The sequence below is a fragment of the Thermobia domestica genome, chromosome 8, assembly GCF_964235325.1.
Source record: "Thermobia domestica chromosome 8, izTheDome1.hap1.1, whole genome shotgun sequence".
Taxonomy (NCBI): domain Eukaryota; kingdom Metazoa; phylum Arthropoda; class Insecta; order Zygentoma; family Lepismatidae; genus Thermobia; species Thermobia domestica.
The window spans coordinates 8920734-8945988 of record NC_137461.1 but is presented as its reverse complement, the minus strand read 5'-3'; the positions used below and the strand labels follow the sequence as shown (position 1 = coordinate 8945988).

Below are 25255 nucleotides of genomic sequence, written 5' to 3'. Positions count from 1 at the left end.
TTATCATTTATGTTCCTTCTAAGGTTTCACAGTATTATCTTTACATATTATGTAGCTTGAAGTTTTACAACAATGACTTGAATTGTGCTCAATGAAAGCTAAGTACATAAATATTTACATGAATGTTGCAAATTTAATCATCTTGGACAGTAAATTCACATCTTACGTGTTTCAGAGAAATTTCTGTCAACTGTGTTACAATTGTATTTTAAGGTACGTTGCAAAATGATACGATAAACATTGTCATACAACACAACTACTTACTCGACTGAAGATGACATGGCAAGGAAACTTAACGAAGGATATGTTATCCTGATATCCGCGGGAGAAAGTAATTGGAATGTAATTCAATTTCTTTTTGCGGTCTAGCAATCATTAAAAGAAATTACCAAAAGCCTAATTTTACTGTTCCAAAGTTATACGTTTATAAATTGAAGGACGTTACTTTATGTTGGTGAATGTTTTGACGCTGTAAGCCCCTGTAAGAACAACAGTAAGTTTAGTGTCATTGAAGAAGATTTAGTATAGGTTGCGTAAATGTGCTTGCGACAGGTTAAACTGAAAAATAAGAGAATTGGTTGGAGAAACATTCTATTTTGGTATGAAAAGAAGAGCTTCTAATACTCACGGTACCCGGTCAGAGCTTTAACTAGAAAGTTTATGCCTACCATATTTGTGATGAAAATATATTTGAACATCGGAATAAAGCTGTAATGCTGTAATGATGCTGTAATGAGGTAATGCTGCTGTGCTCATAATGCTGTAATGAAGTCGACAGGAAGATGACGAAAAATATCTAAGACAAATAAGAAACGCAAACCATAAGTTTAGTACTTGTAGTGAAGGGCTACGATAACTGCTACATTATTCCACCATTTACGTTCAGATATGAAGTTCGTACTCTTCTGCTCAGCAGCCTAACAAGTTACAATACAAGAAAAGTAGATGAAACATCGCTCACAGTACAGCAAGACTGTAAGCTGATGGAAAGAGCATGTAAGTTGCAAAGAGAATGGAGACGAATAATTTTCTTTTTCAAAAAGAAGTTTAAGTTACACGAACCACACGTGTAGGCATTTTCTCGGAATTTTTGACAGTAGAGGAACAAACCTTTCCCAAACTTCAACAAAGTATTATGTCGATAATGGTCTGAAATTCATTTGGATCTCATACGAAAGCAGATCTGGTTTCCTTTTCTTGTCGTATTAAAAGAACTGACTACCAAACTCTGCTAGAAAATCTGTATGCTAATGTGATGAGTGGACCGTTCTGGATATTTAACAAGGACAACACCTCTGTAGGTGCGTCTAATTCCTTAACGGAACTGCTTCGACACAAAATCGTTCATCTTAAGGATTGCCCCGAAATCTATTCGAGCCTGGGTCCAATGGAAAATAGTCGGGCTATATTATTTCAACTAGTGTATACTGAAGGTAGAAAATACGGTAATATTGAGCCTTTGAAAGGTGCTGTTATTATTACATGTAGTGCTTTCGATGTTTCTAACTTGCATAAACTAGTAAATTCCATATTCATTCATATTTCTTAAATAAAAGTGTAACTTAGTCTATATATAGGGTATAGCAACAGATCGCTTGTCCGAATAAATATTGTTTCTTGTATTTCTAATTATTGTGCCTTACAATATTTGTAGTAATTGTTTGATTTACAGTAATTTAATTTTAGTGTGACACTAAATACCCTATCATGTTTACCTTTCATTTTTCGCATACGTTTTAAGTACATATGTTCCTTGGCTGTATCATTTTGTAACACACCCTAATATCTTATGCTATGTTTAAATTTTTCTTTAAGAAACAGTAACATATTTTTGCTTCTACGTTTTGTCCCAGAAACAACATCAATTGTTCTAGGACAGCCTCAGTATCTAGGTCACATTTGATTCTTAAGTTCATTTGAAGAATACAAACTTTCATTATATAAAAATAACCGTTTTGAAATAATATTATTTAGATACAATTATTCATTCAACTATTTTAGTATGGGGCCGCGGTGGCTCAGTGGTAGAGCGTTCACCTCTGGTGCTTGGGGTCCCGGGTTCGATCCCAGCCCCCGCCAAGTAAACTTTGTGGTGGACAAACACCGTGTGCGTGGATTTTCTCGGGGTTCTCCCGTTTCCTCCCACTTTCTTCATTGCACCATTTTTCATTCATCACTCATCATCACCGTCTCCTTTAGCCTAACCGGCATAACCGTGGGACGTAAAACTTAAAGATTTCATTTCATTTTAAACTATTTTAGTTACTAAATAGAAAACTTTCCGCATTGCCATGAAAGCATTTTATACAAGGATTAGATTGTTGTTTTCTTCAAAGAATGTAATTGTTCATGGTAAACTTCAATACATAATTAGCAAAGAATTTTAATTATGCAAAATAACACACGGAAAGCAGAAACTTATTGCTAGCGTATGTTTCAAGATACCTTCTGAAATACTTGTAGAAACAGCAATGTATATGTATATTTGTATTCTTTTTTTTTTTTTTTTTTTTTGTTGTTGTAAAATTATCACCCATAGTACAGTTGGAGGTATTGTTTCAACATTTACATCTCAATTTATCATAATGTTTTACGAGATATGAACTTAGACTTTAACAAAGACTCTAAATAACATTTTAGCCATTGTAAATTGAGCTATTGTTTCATTTGCAGTAGTGGCTACTTCCACTATTGGGTCGATTCATTAATTTATGCCGTTCATTTTCAGAACTTTTCCCGGACATCAATGACCAAAGCAGTGCCCTCGAATATACAAGTTGTAGCTATGCTTTAAGTAATGTGTACTACTACTTGTGGTGTTGGAGGGAATAATCAATGTTTCTTTTTTTTATAATCCAAAGTACGGAGTCCAGGGGCACAGAGGCATCCAGACGAATCTCTTTAATGTATGGAGAAGACGTTATTGCTGGAAGGAAGAGAACATTTTGATCGGAGGGATACCCATGTTTTCGTTTTACACAACATTTTGATGATAATTATTTGAACGATTTGATTCATCATGATCCAGGTCAAAACACCCCTGAATTGTCAGTGAACAGATGAACTATTCTACGACACCGTTATTATGTGACAGAAGTTCAAACACTCCGTTAGTTTGCGTCCTTTTTACTCAATGCAGACAACAGAAAGTGGCTTGTTGTACATGTGGTTCTTTTAATATCTATTACTGTAAAGCCACAACATCATATCTTTTTCTTTCCCTTATTGAAACCGGAGATCAGAAGTGCGGCGTGTTTGAACTTTAAACAGAGAAGTAAATAAGTCATCCCAAATAGAAGAGCAACATCCTAAGATAAAATGTTGATTTACGTCCCAGAATGACAGTATTTTGCATCAGTGGGGCACGTAAGGGTTTATCTAGGTGAAACCCAACTCTGTAAGCGTCTCATCATTGCTGCTACGTATTATGATCAACTGTATTTATCCACCTCCTCAAGAAGAAAAAGTTGAATAAATGAAATGGTATCATTACAACTTGGACAACATTAGGCAACATGTTTTATACATAACAAACCGTAGCCATTCAGCAGTTTCAATGGTATTTTCTATGTCATCCACCGTATTTACCAGACGTAGTTTCTACAATTTACATTTATTCTTGCCCTATCAAATGTACTTCGTGACACATCCTTCAAAAACGATGAGCAGCTCCACTATTCATGATTAACTTCTATCCATCCAAGCCACATTTTTTTCTCAAACACATTCAACAACTGTATCTACATTGGGAACAGATTGTAAGCAATATACAGTCATACATCAGTCATCTATCGTTGTACATCTTTCTCGAACTCTGAAGCAACACAATATTTACACAGCAAAAGAAGGCATGTTATAATTCAGACGAAGAGGAATCATAATTAGAAATAAGTTATTGCAAGTTCGGCACGAGTATAGTGAACGTTCTTCTTTGTAGTTCCTTAAGTAAGTATACAGTATTGAATGCTTAATTTTAGATTCTTATAGAATTAGCTATCGAAAGACAATTGTGTTATTCTTGTTACTATATTTAAATGAATTCTTGTTTTATTTCACAGGACAGGAAGGACCTGCCTCCATAGCTTCTGAAAAGGAAAAGCCTTTACAGCCTGGTGAGATATGTATTTAATTTATACTAAACAATGAAATTTATGAATGAAAAGAAAGTTATGAAGGATAACGGTAATATTTGTCCTTGCATGCGCAATTTCACTAACTTAACATTTTGTGACAAATTAATTGCAAACTTAAATCTAAAGTTTTGATTTAAATCCAACAAAATAGTGGAAAAGCTTTCACAATATTTATACTTTATCATTAATATTTGTTAAACCATGTGTTGATTGCTGGGCAAATTGTAGCTTGTGAATAATTAGAATTTTTAATTAAGCGCTATTTTAAATTACAGTATATAATAATCGAAGGCTAAGACGCAATATCTACATACTTTATGTTGAAACTTTCCAGAAATATGTTATTTCTATTTCTTGGCTGAAGGAAGCAATTTTACGTATCCTAATACATAGTACACTAAACGGTTTAGAAAAGTGTAATTTACTTCTATTTAGAAACAGTAAGTTTTCCATGAATACAACATTCCTTATTTGTACAGGACAGGTAATACTGTCTCCTATATCTCCTGAAGAGCAGAAACCCGAATATAATGGTACGTACAGTAGATATATTTATAATTATTCCACTTTGTGATACATTTCTCTACTTTTAACAATAAAGACATCTACAGAAAAATTATTTCGCTATGTTCAATTTACATTAGAATTATGTTTAAATATACTGAATTAGCGTTTGAAAATATAGAACCTCTCACGAATTTTATCATTACCCATCTTATCTCATAAGTTGAATTAGAAATTGGATGAATATAATACTGGATAGGTAGTAAATAATAAAAGGTTTATGATTACATTCATTATAAGTAAATTTCATTAGGAATTTTATTATATCAAAGTAAACATTGTTTTGTTCATTAATTTTACAAAACGAAGTTACACATGATACTTAGTTTGTGATCGATTCATATTAGTAAATAATGTGCTTTAAGAGCAGTTTCTTACCCTGTTATAGCTAGCCAAGTATAAAAAGATCGTGTGACTTCGATAGTACAGAGTATGAGAGTTGTTGAGTTGATTTTAGTTTAGCGTCCCTTTCAGCAGCGAGGCTATATGAGACGTGGACCTACTGATTAACGTGGAATCCGAAGCACATGAGCTCCCGCCGGGAATCGAACCCGGGTCTCCCACGCCAAAGGCGCGTACGCTAACCGCTTAGCCACGGAGGAGCTCTACAGAGTATGAGAATAAATACAGAAATTCTATTCTTATAATAAATTTTAACTTGCAGATATTCCTTACAATCCAAACTTTTGGATCACAAATTGTTCCTTCCTCACAGAGACAAAACTGGATGTTATAGAAATATAAACACCTAGGATCTAGATTAGGAAACAAGTCACTAAGGAATAATAGTACAAAAATACCTTGTCTCGCTAACAATTCATGTAGTAAAAGAAGTCATGATGTCTTTCTCTCATGATAAAACTGCTGCTTTATGTTTCCTTATTTGGCTAATACTTCATATATATATATATATATATATATATATATATATATATATATATATATATATATTAAGATCACTCAATCTCACTTGATATTTAATTAACATTTACATATGTTAGGCATTGTTAATTTCAATTCATGTTTGTCTTAAAACTTACTGTTCGTTTTTCTAATCTTTTATAACCAAGCCTCTAAGAGAAAACCGATATCTCCAATAAAAGGAAGATATATCACTTGAAATTCAATATCTCTTGAAAATCAAAGACAGGGAGGGACAGTTCTTGTGGTGTCCAGAAAATAATACATAATAATAATGCATGAGATAGGAAAGTATAAATTTCTAAAAGACTTTTATCATTTTCCTGAGTGCAGAGTACAATGTTTTCAACAAAGTGAATACATACAAATATCTAGGATCAATATTAACATACCAATATCATATTGTCGAGGAAATTAAATGTCGAATAAAAACAGGGAATTCGTGTGATTATTCAGTTCAAATTCTTCTGTCGTCGCGAATACTGCCAAGAAATTGAAGGTTTAGATATATAAAATTATAATCATCCCTGTTGTCCTGTATGATTGCGAAACATGGCTGCTTACTCCGAGAAAAGAACGTAGACTGAAAGTGTTTGAGAACAAGAACCTAAGACGAATATTCAGACCGAAGAGCGACGGGGATGGAGAATGGAGCAAACTTCATAACGAAAAACTGCACAATTTATACCATTTACCAAACATTATTTGGATTATCAAATCTAGGTGGGCAGGTTGTTTAGCCAAAATGGATGAAAGTAGTAACGCTTTCAAAAAAATTAACTGGATGTCCAATCGTAAACGTGCCATTAGGAAGACCTAGGAGCAGAGGGCAGGACAACATTAGGGTGAAACTCGCAGAAATAGGAGTACAAAGTAGAAACTGGATCCAGTTGGCTAAGGACAGGAGTCAATGGATTGCTTTTATGAACCTCAGCGTTCCAATTCCATAGAGTTAGTTAATGTAGATTATGTTAAGCAAAGTAATCTGGTTGATATTCGCTACATACAAACTTCAGCGCTTTGTATCTATTGGTATAAAAGTTGGTTGGATGTATACAGATAAAGATTTATCATAATATTCCATGAAACAAGTATTTTATTACATTAAATAGTAAGAGGTAAAAGTAAACATATTGTAAATTACTATTTTCTTAATTTTTGAAGAAGTAAAGAAAATTTAATGTGTTCTGTATTTTTGTAAGGTCAAGTACCAGGTGTGTTCGGAACTTCGCCCGAAAACGAACGTCCCGTGCCACCTGAAGTGCAGCTTATAACAGGTAAATACCTGTTTGCTCTGATAATTATTAAAAATGAGTATTAAGAGTTTCCTATTCTGATACTTGTTAAGTGTATTATTTCGCATTTTATAACTATCATCAATCTAAAATTAGTTAGTATGTTGGAATTAGAGAGTCGATAAATTGTGAGAAATGAAAGTAAACCTTCGATTTAATATACTAACGGATGCCATAATGTTTTTTGTTAAAATGTAAATTATGTTATGAACAATGTGTATTTAAAATAGGACACTACACTTGAAATTGCTTTGTATAATGTGAATGTTAAATGTTTAAAATGCACACCATTTTACAACCAAAAGGTTTTTTACAATTGCGTTAGAAGTGTGAATAATTCTTAATCTTGATATTTTTCTCCTTTTTTTCTTCATAATCAAAGATTTAAACTGTTTGAAATGTTGATTATAAGGCAATATTTCTTAACGGACTTTTAGGAATGTACTCAAAGCGTGCGTCTTTTAAAAATGTACATAAACTTTTGTTTCAATAGTTTCGTCCTTCTAAAGATACTTGCTACATTAATCAAATATTATCCGTAACTCCAAAATGCCTGCATTTATCTTCAATCCTTGGTTTTCTCACAGGCGAAATATGTCTTTGTGTGTAATATATTACTAGACGCGATAGTATATAATTGTCATAATTTGACTAACGCTTTTAATATTTAATTATATCAAATTTAGCAGGAGGAGGTTTATCTATATCACCATTAGAGACAGCAATCTTGCCGCCAGAATATTACATCATGACTCTAGGTAAGCATACGTTTATAGCAACAACTGTGTACTTACCTTAGATTTAGAATTCTAACTGATATTTCAAATATTGTCTGTTCTGGAGAAGCCCATAAAATCACCAAAACCAAGGATTCTGTGTTGTCACCAATACTCACAGGCGTTATCACTGAGAATATATGGGAAAAGAACAGTGATGACTAGAAAAAGAAAAAATTTAAAATGAATGTTAAGAAAAGACAAACTACATTTTATTATTCAAATGACATTAATGTCAAATAATATTATAAAAAGTGAATCCTCTAGCTTTTATAGGGACTTACAATTAATCACAGTTGTTAACAAAATATAGACGTGTGTTTCTTTTGTACCATGGTAGATGTGTGGAAAATGATCAACTTCCTGACATATCCGCAGGAAATATCATTATTAATCAATCCGATTATGTTATGTGCTCATTGCTGAAATTGAGTTAATTCCTCTAAAATATTTGATACAAAAGGTTTTTCTAAAATCAATCTTGAACAACTCGCCTCCGAACACCCACTACAGGACTGGGTAATAATATTTATATAATCTTGTAAAAACGTATTCTCGCATTGTTCTCATCAATAACGTTAATTTCTATGTACAACAATTTGTTGTTCTTATAATTGCAATTTATTATGGTTTTGTTAACAACAAAACAAAACATTATTATTCGTGTTTTCAATGCTCAAAGGTAGTGTACCAGCAAAATAAAATTTGAAGAATACGTTATATTTAATAGATATGACCGTGCATAGTGGTCTGGAAGCAGTCGAAGAATTATACCATATATCGAAATCATATTGCAGTAATTGAACACACACTGGTTGTAATTCCCTATGCACGATGCGGGAGAAGTTTGCGTAACACACAGGGGAAAGTTCTTCTGGTACAGTGCTGGTTTCGGCTGTTTTGGAACAGGTTCATGGGAAGCTAACTAATGATGATTGCTCCGTGGACCTTGGTACAGAACTCACTTCTCATCACATGTCAACACCCTGTCCAGAAATGACCCCTTTCTCAGACAAGACAGCAAAGGAACACATGTGTCTCCTCGCGTTGCTTTCTGGCCCGGACTCAAATAATCGAACCACCTTGTAGTGCTCCCAAGTTGATGGAGGTGCTGTCGAATTCTTTTTCCACTCATGTTCAATTGCAGTCCCAGTTCCTCACATTTGTGGCCACTGATAGCCGTAATTGCTGCCTGAACATCTTCATTTTGCACATGTGTTAATCTTAGGGCACGTGGTGCGTTTTCGAGTGTTTCGACACCGTCCTTAAATTTGTTAAACCACCGCTGCACTGCCTGCGTAGTCACGGCACCCATACCAAAGCCCTGGCATATCTTCCGGCCCGCTCCAGCAGCGTTGATCCAAGTTTGAATTCGTAAACCATTCACGCTGTTATGACGCTCTGGGGAGGTCCCATCTTCACTCTGTCCTTACGCAAGTTCATGGTGTAACTGAACTGTTACAACCAGGTAGTATGTTGGATATACCCACACCAACAACTCATCTTCTCCTTGTCTCCATTCACATTCAACTCACGGTGTGAGGGCCAATTGAACATAGATTTTTACAAAAATCGACGGAACTTTCTTGGTTACCTTTATAGTTGCAATTTTAAAAATTATAAGTTCTTCATTATTAAGAATTTTGGTTTAATATCACAAGTGTTTCAAAATTAATTGATTTCATAAGTCACATTTAATTTTAATTCTTGAACTCACCCATTTTCATACTCAATATTACATGGATGTATTTGAAATTAAAAATTCTTAAACAGAGATAAAGCACTGACAAATGTTAAATCAATTCATTTTATATCAGTAAAAGTTAAAATTTTATTGCTACCAGATCGGGAGAAGCAATCCAAGTTATGTCCTGGTTCTTGAATATATATCACTCTCCACCTGACCTCCATCAAACTCTGGCGTTAGTTATAAGCTACATCGTGTGATATTTTAAGATAACAGATATTTGTATTTGTTCTTCAATAATTATTTGTAATCAACAATGAAATGTTAGAAATAAATTTAAAAAATATGTATACCCTTGAGTCAGGAACAGTCAGTCTTGTACATAGTGACAAGAACAAAAGATGCTTATCTTTAGTACTTCATTATCAAAATGTACAGGGAAATAAATTGCCTATTACGCATGAGTAACGAAAATTATAGAAACGTTACAAATGTAAGTGTCAATTGGAATGATAAATCAAGTGAATAGGAAGGAATACTGCCAGAGACTTCTAGCCAAACTTACAAAGTATTGTAAAATAGTGAAATAGATTCGAAAAGTAGGGAAATTATGAGTGATTAAAAGTATACTATAAATAAAAAGGTAATAAAGCCATAATGGATATAGTATATTAAAATCTATAATTCGTTTGTAAGCTCAGAAGTAAGCCTACGTTTACGTGTGGGTCTCAATTGTAAAAAGCTATCTACGAGTAATAATAAAATATTTATGATGATAATGTTGAATTACTCAACGTGATCTTGCATTGTAAACAAAAGTCAATAACTCCTGTTGAATATTGATTTGCGTGATTACAACGCAATATTTGCAACTATGCTTGCAACAAGCGTCAATAAATATAAAGTGTGATTCGACTAATATAGATATATTTAATTGTAGTCATGGTAAAATCGCAAACGAAGCGATAAAATTTTGTGTTGCTCTCCGATCAAAGAGTTGTGAAAAATATATGCTAACTATGTGAACATTCACATTTCATGATAAAAAATGTACTTACGTGTGTATATAATTATTAAGTAAATATTACGCATACGGTAAACGTGCAGAAATGTATATTAACAGTAGCCGATTTTCAGTTGTCACAGCAGCAAAACTGTTTGGAACTACGAGTAATTTGAAAAACCTTATGAAACACCCTAATTGTTATAAACAACAATTTGAACTTTAAGTCAGTTATCTTTATTTAACTTGAAGTGATATTTTATTACAGTTCTGACTTCCTTTACATAGCATTATGAAGAAATTCAATTACGTATTGAAATTTAATTTTGAATAGTTATTTACCAAACCATTTTCTTCAAGTTTTCTGTTATAATTTTTATTTTTATTTTTAATTATATTCATGAAAATAATATAAATGAACTGGATGTCGTTGTTAGTAGTAGAAAATAATATCTATAAACTGGATGTTCAAATCTAGTAGAATATAATTAAAAAAACACTAACAATACTTTCCCAGAATTCAGTAAGTTAGTGCTATCTATTATTATGACAAATCATTACAATTGTTATGTCATTTAGTATATCTCTAGAATTGGATTATATACATATATTGTTTCATTTCCATGCTCCAAGCCTACAGTATATTTAACTACTCTGTACAATATATTTTCTCTTTTATTATTAGGGCAACAACCTATACTCCCGGTAGCTGAACAGCTTGCAACGGAAGAGCAGCCATCATTGTCTCAAACTCCATCGGAAATACCAGGTAGTAGGATGACAATAAAATTAACGTTTACATAATAATTAATATTTCAAACTCTACTTAGAAATGTGTGCATATTTTGATTTATTTTTGTAAATTATATTGAAAGTTAAAAGAGTATGTTCTAAATTAACAAGTACAGTAAGTTTTTTGAAGACGGTTGATCCTGAACGATATAGAATTAAATCTTTCTCGTATAATGTTGCTAAAAGTGTAGTTACATCACTACATAGTTATTTGTTATGACTCATTCTTTCGTAGATTTCTTACAAAGAATTTCCAAGCGTAATAAATTGAGGAGTTGTGTTTAGTGATAATAATGATACAGATTATACCCTTTTCCCGTGGTAAATCAGAGGATAGGAATCTATTACTTTAATCTTGTACTATGCATTAATTTGTTTCTTTCGTTTTAGTGTGGTAACACTATCCGTGGTTCTTGTATGTTTTCATTTATTTCTTATTTTTTATGTGGTGTTGTGTTTGGCAATAGAAGTTTGACAATATTGTGCATATTTGAAGAACTTGAAATCATTTCGGTATAGAAAGCTCAAGTATGAAACGCAACAAGAGCAAATGAGGGGGTGAGCGCAACAGTGGTCTAACTCACACTTTTAAAAATGAAGAAAAATCATTTTAAACTTAAACACCGGTGTTTTTTTGTATAATGTATGTATCTACTACGTATGACACATTCAACCACTTTTGCTTGCTTTCGATATACTGTACGAAATACCAAATGTGTTTAAGTTGAGCTTAATTTTTCTCCATTTTTAAAAATGGGAATTAGACCACTCTTGCGCTCACCCACTCAAACACTTTTGATATTGTGCGATTAAAGAAAGAGTAAAATGGAAGTGTAAAGTAACATTTGTGCTTTTTACGGGACGAATTCCCTCATGAAAATAACGGTGCTAAAATTGTGATGATAAAGTTGACATGGTTGATTCTTCGTTTTGAGAAATACAACTAAACGCTTTAATCCCCTATGACTAACATCCCTTAACTCGTGACTCGGTAAATGATGTTCACTATTATGTAGGGAAATTATTTTATTTCACTCTGGCAAACCAAATTAAAACAAAGATATTCCCTTACAAATCAACTGTTTGGTGTAACTTTAGTAAAATACTTAATATTTCGTTGTACCCGCGTACTCTGCTATGCCCAAACAGTAGGAATTACTAAATTGTGTCAATTGCTTTATAAATTATTTACATTATCATAACTTTATCACGTATTTTCAATATGAAATTAAGAATAATAATTAAAGTCATCAAGTATAAAATGAAACACACTGATAGTAAATAAAAGTCTAACTTCACTGATCAAACTATTAAGGTGATTAGAAATATAAAATACTTTGAAACGGCATTGTAGCCGGTTAAACATCAAAACAATAAGAACAAATACTGACTTAATTGTTTCGCCAAATGTAATATAAAGTGTATTTTCTGAATACATCCGTGCATCTCTTCAAAGAATCAAGTCATTGGAAGAAGTCAGTGTCGTTAAAAGTAAGATGTGCGTCAAAAGCAAAGACAACGTAAAGGTGACACTTTATGCTATTTGACAGAAGCATTGCATTAAGACTTCGAGTCTACACATTGTTTTATTGTTGTGGCAATGGTAGATATGATTATTTGTACCTGAAAATTAGGTTCTGTAGGAGCTAATCAATTGAAGAGATGTAAAATTGCATGTTTGTAGATGAGTTGTTGCTAATTAATAGACGTCTACAACATAGATTCGAATCAGTCGGAACGTATTTTACAATAGTAACTATGGTGAATCTTCTACTAGACGAGAAACAAAAATACAGGCAATACTTGTCTGCTCGTTCATAACCAGCGTGATATATACGTGACTTTTTATGTCTGGTTTTGATTGGATAATCAAATTAAAAACATAATGCGGTTAATACCTTAAGTAATGATTTGTATTATCTTTGAGCAGTAGGTCCCGTTGCAATGATCGCGCTCCTAAAATGAAAGTTAACTTTTTGTGCTCCCCGTGTAAACTCTGTCTTAAAGTAAATTGTGCTACCAAGCAGTTAGCTTGTAAAGCTGATTCTTCTGATAGATATGAGCAAATTATTATTCTATTTAAGTTCACTGAAAAGCATACATGCGCATTTAACTACAAGTAGGTATATTCCTGCGCTGGTTCTATATTGGGCTTATTCACAAAATTATGATCACCCTTGCGGAAAAAGGCATGGTGTTATTTTCCACGTGTACTTACGCAGACCACTATGACTGAGAGCATTTACCTGATAATGATAAGCAACTTGGTCTTAAAAAGACAGCACTTATGGCCAAACCGTAGATATTATTCAACATATTGTATTTGTGAGATGGAAAACATTACTATGATCGAGTAGGATCTTTAACTTTTAGAACATTCGAGGAACATTTTTGGAATCCTGTTGCAAGTCTAACCGTAACAATCAGTTTTATTCGAAAAATGATTGTCTATGTTCAGAAACATGGAACAGCATTAAACACCTTAAGTAAGGCCTACATATAATACATAATAGCGATTTCAGATACATTAAACTTTTAATCTTTGCCTATGTCTCAGAATATATATAATACATGTTGATAAACACCTTATGTGTAGCACTGTCTTTTGATTATGTAACTTGCGTCAATGCAATATATAAGATCGTGTTATATAAATTTTCATTGACCTGTAACAACTTGTGTTTTTGTATAAAGGGAAAGGAGAGACAGAAAAATATACTGGTACAAATAGAAATTCATTTTCCATCTGTGCCTTTTGTTTCAATTGTTTAACTTTAAATTATAGTAGCAGTGTTTTTATCTTATATTAGTTTTCAAAGAGAAGATTTAACAGTTATTTTCTATTAAGACATCACGTATAATGCAGTTTCTTATATCTTAACAGGTGAAGAAAAAGAAGTACATCCAACGACAACTACTGAAATCAATCCGTTCGCTCTATTGGGACAGCCTATAGTAACAGGTATTCTTTATTTTTATTTATAGAAGTGTATTGTACTTGTTATAATATTACATCTTATTTTCAATTTTGATTACCTTCCTCTTTTCATTCTGAAAATAAGGTTGATTTTGATTAGTACTGCTATTGATTCCTATTGATTCCTCTTCATTGCATTTACTCTTACATTTTTCAGTTTTGTTTCTATTTTCAAGCAATCTCATATAGAAATGGATCAAATAATTTAATAATAATAAGTTCAAATACAGGTTAAGTGGATTTTGCTACAGAATATCATTGTATTTAAATGATTTTTGATTCATATCTTGGAAGTTGTATTTACTACTTCTGCATATATTTATTATGAAGATATCCTTCACTTCAGGTTACTCAGTAAGCTATTTGGTACTGCTATAATAAAATAGCAACGCATGGCGTTTAGTCATCGTATAGGTAATTAATTTGTTTATTTTTATTTCAATCATTTTAGGTGAAGACATTACCAGCAATTAAGAATGGAAAAAGAGACAAGAACAATGCCATGAATATTCAAACTTCTACAATTTCTCTCTTTAGTGTTAGTTGAATCTTATTGTAGGTACAATATTAGTAAATGCGCTATTACTGCCAGATATCTCAATCAAGTTCTCAGTGGAAGTGCATATGCTTTATACCTTACGTTAAGCTGTATGTCTTCGTCTCATATAGCATCGATGGTGAAATGGGATGTTCAACCTCAGATCAAACGAGATTAATGTTTACTAATGTATATTTTTATCATACATGCTACGAATTAATAGATATTTTCATAGAAGATTTAATAGATATTTACCGAGCAAAGTAGCTCAAGTGGTAGAGCGTAGGCTTCGCATTTGGGAGGCTGCAGGTTCGAATCCTGCTGCCGACCATCCTGACTGAGCTTTTCCAGGTTTCCCTTAGGCCTACCAGGCAAATGCCGGGATGGTACCTACTAAGCAGGCCCTGGTCGATACCTTCCCAAATCCTTTCTGTTGTTATTGTTGTTGGATATCCAGTGTAAAATGGCCTCTGAGCTGTATCTGGTGATTTTTAAATAAATAAATTAAATAAATAAATAAGTAGAATTACACTCTTCCAGTAGAAAGAATATAATAATTCATCGGCAACTAAGAACGTATTTCATATTTTAAAAAGTTAAAGTTATACCTGTATTCACAAAAAGATTGGCGTAGTGTCTTGCGTTAACTATCATCATTCACATGATAAATTTATCTGTATTCAATACGTATAACCTTACATTCTATTTAGCAACTTTGATGAAGAGATATTAGCGGCTTTGTTACCATTTATTGATATTTACAGAACTTTAGGTACATACGGTATCTCGCAAACTTCCTAATGGCCCATCTTTGTTACAATTTATTTATTTCGACTAATACTCGTATATATTTTATGTAACTCATTGAGGTGATTCTGTATGAATTGTTCTTGTACTTTTCTGTGTATTACTTCTTACAACATATTGATATTACCTAATATGTATAAACTACTTTGACTTTTAATAGAGGTTCCGGAAAATGTTATGGAACAATTAGGGCAGTTGCTACCAGGTGCGTTATAGTTTATCAACAAACTTTTTCTTCTTTTTTATTTTTATAAATTATTCCTTTAGTTTATCTTACATTCAATGTAGACTTTCAGTAAGGTGTTTAAAAGGTTATTTCAAAATTGGAAGGAAGGTCTCACATAAAAGGCATATAACAGAAACAAGTTTTTAAGTGAAATTTCTTTCGAAAATTTAGTATCCTGTTCCTATATCAAATCAGTTTTTGCTCTCACACAGTTTTTGCTCTCACATATTTGCCAATTTACCCAAGGTGTCCCTCTCATTTTTTCATCCCATTCATAGTTGGTTTTACAAAATTAATGGTGCTTTGAAAGATAAGTAGAGAGTTAACTTTCGAGCAGGCATTTATTAAAGGCAGGCAGGAAAGTAACACGAAAATATATCTCAAGTAAGTTTATGCAAGTATAAAATATATCACAAGTATTGCACAACGTTTACACGAATCAATATTTGTAGTTTTATAATATTATTCTGGTTTAGTTAAGTAATTTGACAATACACATTTGATGGACAATCACCGACTTCACTATACTTTCCTTAAATTGCAACCATACTAGTACATCTAAAAACGCATTGGTAAAATGTTCTAACTTGCTACGGTATAAGTTACAGTTTATAAATATAATGAACCGAAAAATAAACATTGTCTTGGGTTTATTATTATGTTCTGTAGTGACATTATATCATTATATGAAGCAGGCACGTAGCCAGGATTTCGTGAAAGGGGGGGGGGTCCGTGACATGAAATATTGTGGTCATCACAAAAGGGTCTCGATCATTCTAAACTATTTTACTGGAACATATATTGGTTCGTTAAGCCAGGATTTCGTAACGGGGGCGGGGGGAAGAGTGACATGAAATTCTGAAGGCCCACAAGCTCGATCAATCTAAATTACTTTACTATCAACATATATTGGATTGTTAGCACAATAAAATGAGGATATGTTGGCAAGTATTTTAATAACAAACTATGAAGAAATTTCGAGCAAAATAATAAAAAAAAGTATTGAAAAAGATTTTACAATATTTACGTCCTTCTCCTGTTTATTCAAATATAACAATTTTTCTTTCGTTATGACCTCAATTATTAGAAAAAGTACATACTCAATACTGTCTTGTAAACTATCTTCTAATATAAATAAAATAAAGAGTTTGTTTGTGTGTTTGTCTGTCTGTGTGCGGCCTGGGGACCAGACGAGTGGACCGAGAGTTACCAAATTTTAGTCACGAATACCTTGGTCCAGGCTCCAGACCAGAGTTAAACGTTTTTGTCGAAATTCGAACCAGGCGGGGTCTCAGGGGGGCGTTTACCGGGACATGTAAAAGTAGTAGAAAATGACCGATATTTATTTATTTAACAATCACCACATAGAATTTAGGAAGGTATCGGCCAGGGCCTGTTTAGTAGGTGCCATCCCTGCATTTGCCTGGTAGGACTGAGGGAAACCCTGGAAAATCTCACTCAGGATGGTCGGCAGTGGGATTCGAAGCCACGACCTCCCGAATGCGAAGCCAACGCTCTACCACTTGAGCTATTTGGGTCGAATTCATATTTTCGCGGTCGCTGAAATCAATGGTGAAACTCGGATCGCATTAACTTCCAAATTCACGCTATTCGGTTCCGGGCCTTGGGTCACCGGAGGGGGTGAGATACCAAGACATATAAAAGTAATCCAAAATGACCTATATTAGTGTCAAATCCATAGTTTTCGCGGTCGCAGAAATCAATGGTGACACTTCCACTAGCGATGACTTGCAAGTTTAGTTACAATTGTATACGGGCCAGGAGTCAGCGGGGGGTGGATACAGAGACATGTAAAAATTGCCCAAAATGACCGATATTAGTATCAAATCCATAGTTTTCGCCGTCGCTGAGATCCATGGTGATACTCCCACAGGCGTTGACTTCCAAATACAGCCCCTGTGCGAAGCATGTGTATGTTCAACTAGTTTTACAATATATACATTCCTTTCTCTGTTGAATCAAATGCTAACAGAACTTTCTTTCAACATAATTTTTTGTTTTTATTATTCCGTGAACTATTGTCGGCTCCAAATGACAGGTTAAAGGAGCAATAGAAAATTGTCCTTGAAATAACATGTTTGATACTGCAAGGATGCGATGACGAAAAATTATGATTTAAAATGTCCACGCTGTTACACAACGGCACTTATGCTTTCATAAGCTTGAAATCTCCCTGGCTAGTAGCAGAAATTCTGAGAATTCCATAACTTTTCTTGAAATTTCAAATTCCCTGACTCTTCCAGAATATCTCGCTTACTTTGTCATCATATTGCAAGTAATACAAATCTCCTCATAAGAAAGAGTAAGCAAAAGCTTCGTGTAGTTTTCTTTTTTAATTTTTAACGCTGATCCTTCTTTTCGTCATTTCATTATGTTTTATCCTTCCTTAATTTTTTTCATTTCTGGTCTCAAAGGGGGGGGGGGTCCGGACCCCCGGACCCTTCCCTTGGCTACGTGTCTGTATGAAGATAGCTATGAAGACAGTTTTTCAAATTTTAAAATTAAAACATGAATGCTCCACATGATTCTATTATCGTTATTTGTCTCCTGCATATAAGTTTAACGACATGACATTGAAAATGTTAATACCAACTCTTCAAGTTAAGCCAAATAAAATCCTTTATAAACAAAATTGTGGAAATGTAATACTTTTAGCCGATTTTAAGAAGTAAATAGTCATAAAAACTGTTTTAATTATTTGTGCATGTTTTTTTTATTTAAGAATTAGATACGTTATAATTTATTTTAATCAATGACTTAGAGTATCTTCACACGTTCAAGTTTGTAACAGTAGTCTTCCTTGAAAATGGTACATAATTAAATTTTCAACTTGATGGTAATCCTTTTTTCTTTGCAAACATAACGATACAGTTTTAATATGAAGCCGTGTGTAATTGTCTTATAATATCCATTTACGTTTAACTTTATCTAATACTAGGTTTACTGCCAGAGATGTATCCCATGTTACCGAATGCATCACAGATTGGCGGTGCTGAAGAACTACCACTCTCACCTAGTAAGATATAAAACATTTGGTTCTTTTTACTACCTGAAATAAAATATCAATTTGTCTACATGTAAATTTTAGAAATAAGAAGTAGAATCGTTAGTTCATCTTCAAAGTAGTTTAGGTCAAGCATAATTGTTTTAGTGAAAGTCTAAACAAACTTCTAATTAGGGCAACATGAGCACTTATTATGAAATAAATATTCTAAAATATGATGAAAGGATGGTATAAATATAACGTTCAACGTATATACGTTTCAAGATAAAGAATACAAGTGATTAGTGAAAGCACATGATTACAAATTAATGTATGGGCTTAAAGAACATTTATCATTACAACGGCACATAAATCCATAATATCAAACGAAGGATTGTAACTTTAGTCCAATATTGTATTACACACTAAAAGCATCTAAAACATGTCTTCATCCTCTTTACCATAGCTCAGAGGTATTTTAACGTTAAATGTTTAAATGAATAAACAAAACACTTTGAGAACAAGCAAATATAACGTACAATTTGAGTGAACATAAAAATTTTATATTTGGTTAACAAATAATATGATTCTATTGTCTGTTTTTTTCTTATTTATTGTATCATAAGTTATTCTTCATATTTATGTGTAAAAGCATAGCTTCATATTTACTTAAGTAAATTCATTTTTACAGCTAAACTAGTACAAGAAATTCAAGGGCTGCTAGGTCAACCACAGTTGCCAGGTAATATATTCAACGTTATTTTTTCCTAAACGTTTTACTTTAGCTATCGGAAACAAATAAATAGAAACAAATAATTCCATTGGAGTTTCTAAGTTATCACAAAATAATACATTTGGTTTAAGCAATTAAATTATCCCCTTATCAATTATGTTATATTAGAAACGTAATGGGAAATTATTTCCAAAATAGGAAATGTATTCATAAAATAGCCGATTCAGTCGTACAGAGCCATCACTAATAACTTGAAAATACGAGAAGTGTATTTCCGAAACGTGTTAAATCCGTTTGGTAGAATTCTTCAGAAAGGGCAAAAACTATATCTTTTTTACATTGAAACACTATCTCAAGTGATATTTCAAACATAATTTACCACAAAAAATAATGTGCTTTTACAAACAATAATTACGAAATTTAACGAAAGATGTTCCATAGTATTCTCTTCCGTATTCAATTCAAAATCAGACATTTCTGGATTTTTTATGTTTTGAAAATACACTCCTCATATGTTGCATCAGATAATTTGAGGCGTGAACTGAAACCAAATTTCATTATATCTTTTTAATGCGTTGATGAAAGATATGTACTACTTGGATGAAGTAAATTGTGTTCGAAAATCAACTAAATATTAATTGCAGTGTAACGCTTGTTGGCGGGATCTTCAGAATAATACCTATCGTGTGCAAAATTAACATTACCCAACAGCAATCCTATGACCTTCTAAGACACTGGGAATAGTTATTATTACCTGAAACAGAAACTCTGGTAATATGTTTCTAGGCTGATCTCGAAAGAAATTAAATCATGTTATAAATACAATGTTCAAGGAATATATATTTCCAGATAAGGAAGATAAATGCACAATGAAAGTATATGATTGCAAATTAATGTGTACGGTGAGAAAATATTGGAGGAAATTAGTGTTCCTTAAAAATTAACGGACATAATATCGTACATCATAAAATCAAACATCATACTTCAAGAGTCATATTGAAGTATTTTGCCGATAAAAAATGAAAATGAAATGAAATCTTTACGTTTTAAATCCCACGATTATGCCAGTTAGGCAAAAAGATACGGTGATGATGACAAATCAATGAAATGGTGGAATGAAGAAAGTGGGTGGAAACTGGAGAACAATGAGAAAACCCGTGAGTACGGTGTTTGTCCACCACAAAGTCCACACGGCGCGAGCTGGGATCAAACTAGGGACCCGAAGCACTGGAAGTGAACGCTCTACCGCTGAACCACCGAGCCCCCCATTGCCGATAAAAGTAGATAGTCATGATTTTTCCACAAACTGAAATTTAACCATATTTCAGAATAGTTTAGATACTGGAGTGAATTTGTTCACTTCTTTGAGACTGCACGTGTTGACCTTTCATTGCTAGCTATAAGCATGTGTAAAGATCTTAGTTCTATTTCTACAAGATTGCAGAAAGTTTGGCAGTTTTCTAAGTATCTGCCAGGAATCATCTTACTTGCAATTTTGCAATTAAAATTCCTGATGGTCTTCGGGTGCACTTTAGAAAGAGCAATATGCACACTGTGCAAACATCTATGCCTCTGAACCAATTAACACTGAGACAAATAAGATCATTCATGCAGCTTTCGTTTATCCTCTACTACTGGAAATATAAATATAAGACTGTTGCATGATTCTACTACTGGAAAAATTGAAATGATTTTTGTTTATTGAAATTTCATAAATATTTTCAAACAATTTTAAAAGTTATAAATGGTTCTTAGTAGACACTTACTTCATGCTTATGTATTTAGATATATACTTCCATGCAAGAATTATTTGCTGCGTATATTGAATAGTTATTTTAAGGACACAGTTGTAAACGTAGGATGCTATAACAATCTGACTTCTGCATTATAATGATCTGCCTTCTAAAAAGAAATTATAATTCGTCAGTATAATGTGGTAAATACTGTCTAATCGCGCCAATAACTATGTTTTCATAGTAAGTATCAAATGAAGAAATATATATATATATATATATATATATATATATATATATATATATATATATATATATATATATATATATATATATATATTGCATATAGTATAACTTACACATTGATAAAGATTCATGTACATTTTTGTACATTTTTCAAAACACTTGCGTTAAGCTTTTTTATTAAATATTAATAAACTATTTATTTTCAATTATTATTATTATATTTACATTGTAAATGTTTTCTAATAAGATTGAAAACCATGTATTTAGGTTAGTCGATTGCTAAAATATATATAATCTTCATAATTTAATTTAAAATGTTGAATAACACATTTCCATCGAGTTTTAACACAAGAATATATCTCGAATAAAATTCAAACATACCGTTCCATCTTTTATTAAATTGTCTTATATTTGCTTTACTGTAGAAGAAATTACTGAGGAAAGCACAATTTCTTATCCGGAACTACAAACTCAATCCACAGGTTAGTTATCGCATTATCAGTTCATTTACTTTACTTTACTTATTAATTTTACATTATATATATCTGGAAATAATGTATTTTTCTAGACAAATTCAAATAAATTTTTAAGGATTATCTTTGCGTACATTCTTAATAGATAACTATTTTTCTGTAATAAAATTATATTTTAAGTATATTTTGAGGATTTTTTCAAATATTAAACAAATATATCCTCACTAGGGAAATCTCTATACATAGCAAGTGTCAAATTTGTGTGGGAATGTGTTGTTGAGCACTTTTGTAGAGTGCTGTAACGGATGAACGATACACATATAATCTTTAAATAGCCCCCACTACCCACAGTCCTGCGAGAACGGACGTCACCCCACTTCCCCCTTTAGAATACAAGAATTTTAAAAGGAGAGAGAAAGGAGAATTCCACTCCCCCACGGCTGAGAATAATGACGACGTGAAGAGTGAGGTTCAATACTGGAAAAGGCTTATACTGTATGCAAAATATCACTGTTAAGATAATCAGGAAAAATTTCTAGAACTACTTGTAAATGTAAAAAGTTTTCTAACAAAATGGAAAAATTTTATTATAACAAATCCGAAACGTGGTATATAAATATAAATATAGAAAAACATTCAACAAATTTAACAAGTAAGAATAGCATTAATCGAAATCTCCGTTAGCAAGCAACATTAATTTTCCAAAAGTTTTTTTTTTCCAAGTGACAAAAGTTTCTGAAGTAAATACTATAACCAATCGTAAATCCAAATATAGAATTTAGAAACCTATACAATAATATCATCAAAATGTATGGAACTCGAAGTTACTGCAAAGTGGCTTTCTTTGGAATGAAAATGTGGGAGGAAAAGATTCCTTATATATGGGTCAAAATACATGAGTTACGAGCAACAGCTCATCTGCAACTCTATAGATTCCTTTTTTTTCTTTCCTTTTCAAAAGCGGACCTAAGACATAAATCATTCATTTGATGTCTCCACTAGCCTTAATATTTTCCGTAATTTCAATATATTAAACTTCCTGACTAGCGACTTTACTTTAGTTTTATCAAGGAAAACAAGAATCAACATGTTTTAACTCAAGGCATAATTCTGCCTACAGAAAACCAGTAACATGAACTATTCAATTAACTATTTTTACTTTCTTACTTTTCCTTTCGCAATATTTTTAGAAATAAGTGCTTCCAAATATATTGAGTAAGAATAATGTCTTCTAAATAATAACCATAGTCAGGAACTGTTATAGTTCTTAAAAGAAGTTAACTAAACTATACGATTATACGGAAAAATATTAATTTTAATGACCCATTCTCTATTTCGAAGGACCTAACACCCTTACCTCATTTTATACACTGCGAAGCGCTTCAGTCTTAAATCCAGAACCTCGGCTGCAACGTGACGTCATCCCGATCGACGACTCGCGCAATCCAACCGAAGGTTATGCAGTGCTTCCAACTCCAAGAGAAATAACCGACTTAACAGTAAACTGGAGTTTCATCTCACAAAATTTTCCTTTTACAAAATTTCATTTTATTATGAAACTTGGGTGGGTTACATAATATCCGAGGGTCGGTCAAAAAAAATTCCTATCCATAACAAATCCCAAGTTGAATAATAAAATAATTTCAATACATTACCAAATCTTCTATTAATTTTCAAATGCTAACGCCTTCTTTACAAACTGCTACAGTAAATTTTCCAATTCCTTACATAACATACACAAAGGGTGATGATGAGGTATTTACAAAATGAAAAGGGTTGACCTCTCACTTTCTCGGACGAGGCATTCCTGCAGGAATAAAAAAAATATACAACACAAAATTTGTTCGAACAAACATCCTAAAATATATATATAAGTACAATATTAATAATTTACATAACCTCAATTCTCACATCAAATCAGTTTTTTTTTCTGTGTTACCTTATGGGTTAGGAGGATTAACTTGTCTCGGTGGAAAATATTTCTTACAAAAACGAACATGGCGTTTTATATGAACATATGGTCTTTCAATATTTTCTAGCCAAACTGTATTTGGTGTAGGTTTAGAAATAAGGCGGTATGGGCCTTCCCACTGAGGGGCGATCTTTGGATTGAAATGTTTCTCAGCTGAAATTTTCATGAACCTTTTAACCAATACTAAATCATCAATGTTTAAATTAACAGGATTATGTTTTTGACTATATACCTTCGCACTATGTTTCCAAGCGCGTTCAATGTTATTATTTATATTGACTAATTTTTGCTCTTTATCCTGGTCATCGTCTAAAAGATCTAAATCCATCAACCATTTAACATCCAATGGATGGTATAATTTCCGTCCCATATAAAGTTCACATGGACTGGTCCCAGTAGTTTCATTCATACTTATGTTAATAGTAAAAGCAATTTTTGATAGTAATTGGGCCCAATTCTGTTGAGACTTATCAACATAAATACGAATTAAATTTTTAATCAATCTCACCGTACGTTCGGCTCTGTTCGATTGTGGGTTATATGGGGAGAATTTTACACTCTGTATACCATAGCTATACAAGAATTTCAAGAAGTAATCACTCACGAAATAAGAAGCGCCATCACTTAGGACTTTACCAGGAAAGCCGTATCGAAGAAATAATTCCTGTAACTTATTACAGATGATTTTTGAGGTTAGTCGTCTTAAAGGTTCTAAGAAGACAAAACGACTATAGGCGTCAGTGACAATTAAAATATAATCAAATCCAGAACTACTAGGCAATTTCCCCGCAATATCAATAAACCAAGTATAATTTGGGTGCATTACCTTTTTTGTAAAATATTGACCCATAGGTTTTCGATTAGAATCTTTACAGGTTTGGCACAAATGACAAGATTGTATAAAATTCTTAATGTCAGAATATAAAGTAGGCCAGGTATACTTTTCAGCGACCTTAGCAATGGTTTTTCGATATCCCATATGCCCACCATGAATTATTGGACAATGAGAATACTCAATAATCGACTGAATTAAAGAATTAGGTATTACAATTCTAAATCCATTATTCCCTTTACCTTTGGTCCTTTTTAAACAAGATCTTATTTCTTAATACATACGGAGGAACTTCTTCCTTATGCTCTAACCTATTGATAATCTCTCTTAATTCAGGATCCTTCCTCTGGTGATCTGTAAGAGGTACATTAAACACAGGATTTTGCCAAACATTAATGAAAGACAAATTTACTGTTTTATTATGATCTTTTACGACTTCCATTGTATTATCGTCTTTTGTATAGAATTCTAGATGGTTTCCAACCCTTGAAAGGAAATCGGCTGTACTGTTTATTTTTGATCTTACATGGACTATACGAAATT

At 32.6% G+C, this 25255-nt stretch overlaps 1 protein-coding gene across 1 annotated transcript in view; it reads left to right on the top strand.

Moving 5' to 3' along the window:
• The window catches only part of LOC145692677 (uncharacterized), a 1521027-nt gene that overhangs the window by 784138 nt on the left and 711634 nt on the right, over nucleotides 1–25255 (top strand). The window contains exons 212-221 of the mRNA XM_081768059.1: nucleotides 4059–4112; nucleotides 4613–4666; nucleotides 6821–6895; nucleotides 7600–7671; nucleotides 11065–11148; nucleotides 14056–14133; nucleotides 15654–15698; nucleotides 18679–18756; nucleotides 19415–19465; nucleotides 21861–21917. Of these exons, the coding sequence (XP_081624185.1) occupies nucleotides 4059–4112; nucleotides 4613–4666; nucleotides 6821–6895; nucleotides 7600–7671; nucleotides 11065–11148; nucleotides 14056–14133; nucleotides 15654–15698; nucleotides 18679–18756; nucleotides 19415–19465; nucleotides 21861–21917 (648 nt within the window). The remainder of the gene's footprint in view (nucleotides 1–4058; nucleotides 4113–4612; nucleotides 4667–6820; nucleotides 6896–7599; nucleotides 7672–11064; nucleotides 11149–14055; nucleotides 14134–15653; nucleotides 15699–18678; nucleotides 18757–19414; nucleotides 19466–21860; nucleotides 21918–25255) is intronic.